The 9,534-nt window shown below is 38.9% G+C and overlaps 1 protein-coding gene and 2 non-coding genes across 3 annotated transcripts; 1 reads left to right on the top strand and 2 right to left on the bottom strand.

The window, feature by feature from the left end:
* Positions 1–72: 72 nt before the first annotated feature.
* LOC107717967 (uncharacterized) lies at positions 73–1,163 on the bottom strand. Its single transcript, XM_016524875.1, has 2 exons — positions 667–1,163; positions 73–537 (listed from the first exon to the last, which is right to left on the bottom strand). The coding sequence occupies exons 1-2, from the start codon at positions 1,015–1,017 to the stop codon at positions 73–75; spliced, it is 816 nt and encodes a 271-aa protein (XP_016380361.1). The 5' UTR covers positions 1,018–1,163.
* Positions 1,164–8,535: 7,372 nt separating this feature from the next.
* On the top strand, positions 8,536–8,608 carry trnav-cac (transfer RNA valine (anticodon CAC)). Its single transcript has one exon. It is a non-coding gene; the product is annotated as a tRNA-Val (tRNA).
* Positions 8,609–9,270: 662 nt separating this feature from the next.
* Positions 9,271–9,341, bottom strand: trnac-aca (transfer RNA cysteine (anticodon ACA)). Its single transcript has one exon. It is a non-coding gene; the product is annotated as a tRNA-Cys (tRNA).
* Between the last annotated feature and the right edge of the window lie 193 nt (positions 9,342–9,534).

A 9,534-nucleotide genomic window follows, 5' to 3' on the forward strand; every position in this document is an offset into this window, starting at 1 on the left:
TGAACACAAAAGACACAACCAATGTATACATTGGCACATTTTTATTCATTCATGTACTACACAGCACAACTGTTAAAAACTTTGTTCTGGGTCAGGCCAGAGAATCTCGTCCACATCACAGGCTATATTGGCCCTAGCCAAAGATTTAGAAAACCTCGGGTTATTGGTAAACCAGTCACGAACCAGAGCAGCGCGATGGAAGCTGACATTATCCCAAACAACAATGTAACGAGGCTGCTCTGGCTGTGCTGGTTCCCTGAGGTCCAGCTGGAACATATGCTCTCTTAGACCGTCAAGGAAAGCAAGGAGGAGCATAGTGTTATAGGGTCCTAGAATGGCATGACGGTGGAGTACCCCTCGTTGGCTGATGGCTGCACACATAGTGACATTCCCTCCGTGCTGACCAGGGACATTTACAATAGCCCGATGGCCAATTATGTTCCTCCCCCTTCTCCTTCTTTTGGTCAGGTTGAAACCAGCCTCATCCACAAAGATAATTTCATGGGGAACAGGCCGGCCTTCAATCTCAAAGATTCTCTGCAAAACACATGAAACACAGTAGAGTAAATCACTGCCCTGAAGCACAGTTCAAGAGGGCACAAATGGCAGCATAAACTGCTATACTGTGATGGTACACAATACTTCATACGATATCAAAACTCATACCTGAACATATTCCACTCGTTGGTCTTTCACCCTTTCAGAGTTTCGTTCGAAAGGGATGCGGTACGCCTGTTTCATCCGGAACCGGTGCTTTCGGAGGATACGATCAATTGTGGAGAGGCTGATGGCATTTATCCCTCGAAAATGATGATTATCCTCAATCACTCTCCTTTGAATCTCTCGCAGGCGGATTACATTATTGGCAATGACCATGTTTACAAGCTCCCTCTCTTGCTCCTCTGACAAAAGCCTTAGCCTGCCTCCACCAGGTGGTCGTCTCTGTGTCCTACAAAAATAGAAGCACTCATTACTGTAACTGTCACACATCCTTTTTACAGGAAAAAATGGAAACATACTGAAACTCTATCTGTATGCGAGGCAATTTGATGCATTTCTTTATTACAGTAGCATAGTGCAACAGTGTATGCACTCTAAAGTTACTGTACAGAGCAGTCTTACTGTAAGTACACCTACCTGTTTTTCTCCCTGAAGGTTCTGATGATGGAGGCGACGGTGAAGCGAATCAAATTTGGCTGTACTCGTTGCCCAGCCTCCCTCATAGTCATACCATGGACAAGGACATGGTCAACTAAAGTGGCTGAAATGTAGGGATTTGTGTGTAGAGTTTTGCAGTAACAGTTCACCAAATCTGACTCATGTGTTAAAGCAGGGGAATAGTGTTTATAGTTCAGCAAAATGGGTGTGCTTTTTGAAAAATGGCGTTATGGTTTTGAAATTTTAGTTCAAAAGCCTGGTTATAGTGTTTTAGCAATCGAGAAAAACTGTAATATATACCTAATTAAATAATTATACAATATTTAAAATTATACTAAATTACTAAATGTAATAATAAACCCATAATGTCTGTTTAAAATAGATGTTTGCACATCTGTCTCTTTTTTATATATTAGTGCTCTGCAAGCTGTGGAAGTGGTTGGACAGAAAGACAAGTCCAGTGTATATCAGCACAGCAGAGGGTGAAGTTTCTGAAAAATGTCCCTCCTCCTCCAAACCGGAGGAACAGAAATCCTGCATCAGTCCTTCTTGTGAGTAACAGTGAATTATCAGTAGCAACAGCAGCAGCAGCAGCAGCACAGTGAATTACAATGCTTGTCCCTATAGTTTAATTTTTGCCCATATAGTGGTAGAAATGAAAGGTTTGCAACCTTGGGAATTGGCAAAAAAATCTCAGGTTTTCAGATTATTCACCTCTGCTGTAAAGCTATATTAGGGATAATATATATATATATATATATATATATATATATACACACACATTAGTTAGTTTACATATAGTTAACATACAGCTATATAGTTAATATAGTTTACATATTATTATGTATTTTATTTGGTCAAACACAAAAAATTCAAATATACAAAATTAGTTGATTTTTGATAATGTTTTGGTAACTTTATTTATTAACATTTATGTTATCTTTTTTAAAGAGGCAGTCATATTTTCAATATGTAAATTTGTATTTGTATTTGATCTTGCCTAGGTTTGTAAAACAATATCATATTTTTATTTTTAATATTTATTAAAAATAAAAAAGTTAACTGTTACTATTAACATTTCTGTTCTGTTATTTAATGAACAGTGCTAAACTTTATTTAAATTAAATAACAGAACAGAACAGAGAGTTTAATAAAGTTTAATAGAGAGTTTAATTAATGCTTGTCACAGATGGATCGCTTTTATTTAGTTTTTCCTTTTTTATTTAAGATATTCACAAACTTGCATACCATGTGTAAGGATGAAAGAAACTCAGATACTTTGATCTCCTGAGAAACAGACAATACAAGCATACACGGGCATCTTCGAGACACCCCACAGAGTGGAGGTGCAGAAACGCCTCTCTTTCACATATGCATCAGTCTTCCCTTCCCCTTCCCCTTCCCCTTCCCCATCCTCCCTCCACTTGGTTCACACTCATCTTTGATGATGTGCTTTGTCACGAAAGGTGTTCGCTTGTTTTGGTTTGAGCTCGCGTGTTTTGGGTAGCGCTTGTGTTTTGAATTTAGATGCGCTGAGATGCGAATGCTGCAATCATGAGTGAACTTGAACCTGAACAGGACAAATGTAAAAGAAAAGTTCAGCTTACCGCAAAAGCCATGGCTAATAAGATTGAGCAACTTCAGAAAGAACGAAAAATAAATGTGAATGCAATTAAAAAAATATAAGTGCCCCGTATGGAAGTGGCTCTAGTGCTGGTTCAGGAAATACTGATCAAATTCTCCATATTATGGATAAAAAAAATGAAATTACATCTTTACTGATTCAACAACAGTGTCTGTCATCTTTGCCTAAAAGGGAAATTCAGGTGTTTGACGGAAACCCTCTGCAATACCATTATTTTATGAAATCCTTTGAAAGTGCTGTGGAGACTAAAACTGAAAGCCCGAGTGATCGCTTATACTTTCTTGAACAGTACACCAGGGGTCATCCAAGAGAGATTATAAAGAGTTGCCAACATATGTCAGCCGATCATGGTTATTTAAGGGCCAAAGCTTTGCACAATCAGCTTGTAACACTCCAAAGAGAAAGGAAAACTTGAAAGAGAACAGCATTTGTTTTGGCTGCATGTGATCACCAGGGATCTCTCAGAAAGTGCGCAGAAGATAATGAAGACTTCAGCAAGGAAGTAATTGATGCAATCTTGCATTGCTTTTACGTAGACGACTGTCTTGTCTCTGTAAATTCAGAGGATAAAGCTGTTTCTCTGTATCACGACCTCATAGCTATTTGTGCTAAGGGGGGGTTTCACATTGACAAAATGGATAAGTAACATTCGAGATGTGCTGGTAAAAATCCCAGAGGAACTCAGAGCAAAAAACGTAAAAGATTTGGATTTGGGCAAAGATTTACTTCCCATAGAGAGAGTGTTAGGCATACAATGATGTATACAATCGGATGCCTTCAAGTTCACAATTGTTTTGCAGCAGAAGCCTTCAACCAGAAGGGGGATCCTTGCTACTGTGAGTTCTGTTTATGATCCCTTAGGAATTCTGTCTCCAGTGACTTTATGTGCAAAAAGGATCTTACAAGATCTGTGCAGGAAGAAACTTGGCTGGGATGATATTATTCCTGCTTCAAAGGCTCAGGAGTGGATCAACTGGTTGGATGGATTACGTGAGTTAGAAAACTTCAAGATCGATAGATGTTTCAAACCTATGGGTTTTGGAGAGATAAATATAGCACAGTTGCACCACTTTTCTGACGCAAGCGAAAATGGTTATGGAGTAGTTACTTATCTGCTTTTGCATGATGTTAACTCACAAGTGCATGTTGCTTTCGTAATGGGGAAAGCCAGAGTAGCTCCCTTGAAGTCAGTGTCTATTCCTCGAATGGAACTTACTGCTGCAACGTTGGCAAGCCGAATGGATTCATTGTGGAGAAAAGAACTCTGTATGTGCCTTCAAGACTCTGTTTTCTGAACCGACAGTACTTCTGTACTGAAATATATCAGAAATGAAGTTTCTAGGTATCGAATTTTCGTTGCCAACAGAGTTTCAGAAATTCTTAAGGTGTCTCGATCATCACAATGGAGGTACGTGAGCACTGCAGTAAATCCAGCAGACATGGCTTCCAGAGGGCTGAGAGTGGAATCATTTTTGAAGAACAAGAGTTGGGTGCTCGGACCACAGTTTCTTCTTTTGCCTGTAAAGGAGTGGCCAGTCAATCCTACTGACCTGGGAGAATGTTCACAAGATGATCCGGAGGTGAAAGGTGTCATTGTCAATACTGTACAATTAGAAGGGGATATGAATGTTATGACACACTTTATCCAATATTTCTCCTCTTGGATCCGTTTAAAGAGGTCAGTAGCTTGGATTCTCAGATTTAAAGCGAAGATGGATATGGAGTAGTTACTTATCTGCTTTTGCATGATGTTAACTCACAAGTGCATGTTGCTTTCGTAATGGGGAAAGCTAGAGTAGCTCCTTTGAAGCCAGTGTCTATCCCTCGAATGGAACTTACTGCTGCAACGTTGGCAAGCTGAATGGATTCATTGTGCAGAAAAGAACTTCTTCAAGACATGTATGTATGTGCCTTCAAGACTCTGTTTTCTGAACCGACAGTACTTCTGTACTGAAATATATCAGAAATGAAGTTTCTAGTTATCGAATTTTCGTTGCCAACAGAGTTTCAGAAATTCTTAAGGTGTCTCAATCATCACAATGGAGGTACGTGAGCACTGCAGTAAATCCAGCAGACATGGCTTCCAGAGGGCTGAGAGTGGAATCATTTTTGAAGAACAAGAGTTGGGTGCTCGGACCACAGTTTCTTCTTTTGCCTGTAAAGGAGTGGCCAGTCAATCCTACTGACCTGGGAGAATGTTCACAAGATGATCCGGAGGTGAAAGGTGTCATTGTCAATACTGTACAATTAGAAGGGGATATGAATGTTATGACACACTTTATCCAATATTTCTCCTCTTGGATCCGTTTAAAGAAGTCAGTAGCTTGGATTCTCAGATTTAATCCGAAATCTTAGTCAGAAGAGGAAATCATTGAAAATGGCTTTAAAACATTCTGGCATGGATGAAAACCAACAAAGACAACAACTGAAAGATGAAATGGAGAAAATGAAGGGTCAATGTGAAAGAAGTGAGCTTTCTGTGGAGGAGCTAAAGAAAGCTGAATTGGAGATTATTTGTTACTGCCAAAGACAAAGATACTCCAATGAATTCTCAAGTTTGCAAAAGGAAGAACAAGTGAAAAGGAACAGTCACATTTATAAACTTAATCCAGTCCTTGAAGATAGTGTTTTAAGAGTAGGGGGACGGTTGAGTAGGGCAGCTATGCCCAAAGAGTCAAAACATCCTGCTATACTTGCAAAGGACTTTCACATCTCATGCATTATCCTTAAACATATACATGAAGAGGTGGGTCATGGTGGCCGAAATTATATGCTATCAAGGTTGCGTCAAAAGTATTGGATACCTGGTGCTAGTGTAGCCATAATGTGCTATTCATATCGAAGTGGTGCCATCACTGGATACTGATTCCTTTATTAATGCAATGCGACGATTTATCGCAAGACGTGGACAAGTTGTAGAAATACGATCCGATAATGGTACAAATTTTCTTGGAGCGGAACGTGAGTTAAGACAAGCTATTGAAGACTGGAACCAATCATGTGACTGTGGGAAAATGTGGGAGTGTCATTAAATATTTGAGAGTTAAAACACCTGTTGTGAGTGGGGGTTGTCAGGGAAAGAAGGGGATGAGTGTGGGAGCACGCATTTTTTTGTTGACCGTACATTCAAACTTTTGCATTGATAATCTGCCGATCCTTCAAGCAATGCATGCCTCAATGTACAAGTTGTCGGTGGATAAAATAAATCTCAAGACGCAAATGTAAAGGATGATTGAAGTGTCACAAGTTATTCCCTCACTCAGCTCCTGCGGCTTTAGTTAGTTTTTAGGCCGCTACAGTCATAATAAAATGGAGTCAGATTAGATAGTAAAATGGAGTCAGATTACAATTGAATTTAAACACGCAAACTGAACACGCAAGTAACCTTCAGCCATCACTGGATACCTTCCTTGGGCCAAATTGCGTGGACCTTACAAAGTATGAACAATCTGATATTCCGATTCACAAATATGTGTAAATGAGTGTGTTTTGTCGTTTAAAAACCTTTCTAAATGATCTTGATCGTGATCTGTAATGTAAAATGGGCGCCGCCATGTTTGTTCGCGCTGCAGTTAAGAGAGTCCTGTCAGTCGGATTTACAGCACGTGAATTCATCAATTTCTCCCGAAATACAAGTAATAAGTGGCCGGTGAACTGGGTGAAGAATAGAGTGAACTTTATAGTTACTTACACTATGTGTATCTGATATGAATAAAACACATCAGCAAATTAAATTGGAATCCATTGAATGGATTGTTATTGTTGCTTCCATAGATATATATGTGTGTATTTTACAAACTCTAAATGTATTACTAGTACTTATGTGTATTTAAATGCCTGAAACCTAAAATAAACATTATGTGGTTAAAACACTGCATAGTTGTGATAATATGACAAGCGCAGTGCACGTCTCTCTCTCTGGCTCAGCGCCAGCTAAAGCGAGAAAGCACAGTTTGAATTTGGCAGTTATGTGATGTCACTGAACGTTCTAAATCCCATATGTGGGACCGTACTCCCAGAGAAACGGAAATAAAAATCCCATATGTGGGACCGTACCGCTCAAATGGTTAAGTAGTATTAGGAGTGTTCACCTGTCATATTGGAAGATTTTATAAAAAAGGAAAAAAAAAATAAACATCAGTTGACGGTTTCATGGTCCAAAAAGATGACCAGCGACCAAATTTTTGCCAGCACGTGTTTGTTTTGAAAATTGAAATTGTCTGGGACTGACTGGGTTGCTTGGACTGCTTGGACAAATTATCCCTAAAGACTCCGCTCCAACCATTAGTCTGCTGCGAGCAAAAGATGGAGAGGAGGTGCGCTAAAATATTCAGTATTCCGTTTCAGTTGGAAATACGCCACAATACTGAGGTAAAGTAGGTACCAACTTCCAGTTCATATGGACTTTAATATTATTCTAGTAAACAGTTTCCAACATTTCAATAATAAAAGTGTCCAAGTTTAAAGTGTGCGCACATTACCGCAAAGCGCAACAGTTACATGCAACAGAGCTTGGCTGTCATCAAAAAGGATTTACAAAACAACTTTTGGATTTATCCTCTCTCAGAGATGTGGATTCAGATGGCAATTAAATTACCACACAACCATGGTGTTTGTCAAAATACAGTATATAATTGGGACAGGAATTTTTATGTGGATGGTGCGAGAAAAACATTGAAATTCAGTGTTCGGACAGCAATAAAATCACAGACTAGCCCCTGCTAATGTTGAAAATACAATACATACACATTAGAAACAGTTACCATCTGAATAGGGCTAAAGAATAAATTCTAAAAACCTTGTTTCCGCCCAATCTTGAACCGGGGAACTTTTGCATGTAAGGCGAACAAACACAAACATGAATATAAACATAAATATATAAACATAAATAGGGCTGCCCGATAAATTGCGATTAACACTAAATCTCACTAAAAAAAAAAGTCTAGTGTGATTCTGATATCGCAAAGGCTGCGATTATGTTTTTATGCACGGCTTATCCGTGAAGCACAGCTCTTTGATCAGTAGGAAGTGCTGCTCCGTCTGAAATTCACTATGAGTTTGAGTCGCTTATAATGTGGTTTTGTAAAAGCAACACGCGTCAAACATAAACCATGACTACTACTATGCCTTGTAAGAGGACTCACCATCTGTCCAAACCAACTTAGCAATAAAAGACACATAGTCTCCACACCTCTGTAGCATTTCTTCTGTAGACTTTTTGCCCCAAAGAACAAAATCTAAAATTCTTGTTTCTGCCCGGTCTCAAACCAGGGACCTTTCGCGTGCTAGGCGAACGTGATAATCACTACATTACGGAAACGGCTTCTGCCATCACTATCACTGCCCGGGGGTCTGTGGGGGAACTGCAGGGGGTTTGTGAGTTCCTGTAACTAAATCAAAATAAAACACTTATAAAAACAATGTGACATTTTTAGATATCAAGTGATTTTGAAAAGTGTGTTTTGTTTCCCGCTGTTTTTGAAGGACCTTTCATGTATAAAGCAAATGTGATAACCACTTGCACTACAGAAATCCAACTACTAATTTCCCCTGGAAGAATTAAAGCAAACATTTACTTCAAATAAATATTTTAGGTCAGATATTGAAAATGAGTTTGAGGTCAAAATATCTTATGGCTACGTTTTTCTTGAAACATCAAGTAGAACTTTAAGTATCCTCGTCTATCACGTTGCAAGATTTTCCGAAAATTACAAGAACACTTTAGAAGAGAGGTTTCAGTAGTGTGGTGGTTATCACGTTCGCCTCACACACGAAAGGTCTACGGTTCGAAACCGGGCGGAAACATCCTGTAGCTTTTAGAAATAAACACCTAACTAAAGACATTTCTGTAAGTAGTATTAGGAGTGTTCACCTCTCACATTTGAAGATTTGATTTAAAAAAAGGACAAAAAAATAGGCATCAATTGACGGATTCAGGGACCAAATAGATGACCTGCACCCAAATTTTTGCCAGCATGTGTTTGTATTGAAAATTGAAATTGTCTGGTACTGATTGGGTTTTGCCTAATGGCTTGGACAAATTATCCTTATCCACTCCGCTCCAACCATTAGTCTGCTGCGAGCAAAAGATGGAGAAGAGGAGGGCTAAAGTATTCAGTATTCCGTTTGAGTTGGAAATACTCCACAATACAGAGGTAAAGTAGTTACCAACTTCCGGTTCATATGGACTTTAATTTTATTCTAGTAAACAGTTTCCAATATTTCAATAATAAAAGTGTCCATGTTTAAACTGTGTGCACATTACCGCAAAGCGCAACAGATACATGCAACAGAGCTTGGCTGTCATCAAAAAGGATTTACAAAACAACTTTTGGATTTATCCTCTCTCAGAGATGTGGATTCAAATGGCAATTAAATTACCACAAAACCATGGTGTTTTTCAAAAAAACAGTTGATAATTGGAACAGGCATTTTTATGTGCCCCAAAGAACAAAATCTAAAATTCTTGTTTCCACCCGGTCTCGAACCGGGGACCTTTCACGTGTTAGGAACGTGATAACCAATACACTACGGAAACCGCTGCTGCCGTTACTATCACTGCCCGGGAGACTTTAATATTATTCTAGTAAACAGTTTCCTATATTTCAATAATAAAAGTGTCCATGTTTAAAGTGTGTGCACATTACCGCAAAGAGCAAAAGATACATACAACAGAGCTTGGCTGACATCAAAAAGGATTTACAAAACAACTTTTGGATTTATCCTCTCTC

This window comes from Sinocyclocheilus rhinocerous, unplaced genomic scaffold (genome assembly GCF_001515625.1).
Source record: "Sinocyclocheilus rhinocerous isolate Xijiao unplaced genomic scaffold, SAMN03320098_v1.1 scaffold994, whole genome shotgun sequence".
NCBI classification, from domain to species: Eukaryota; Metazoa; Chordata; class Actinopteri; order Cypriniformes; family Cyprinidae; genus Sinocyclocheilus; species Sinocyclocheilus rhinocerous.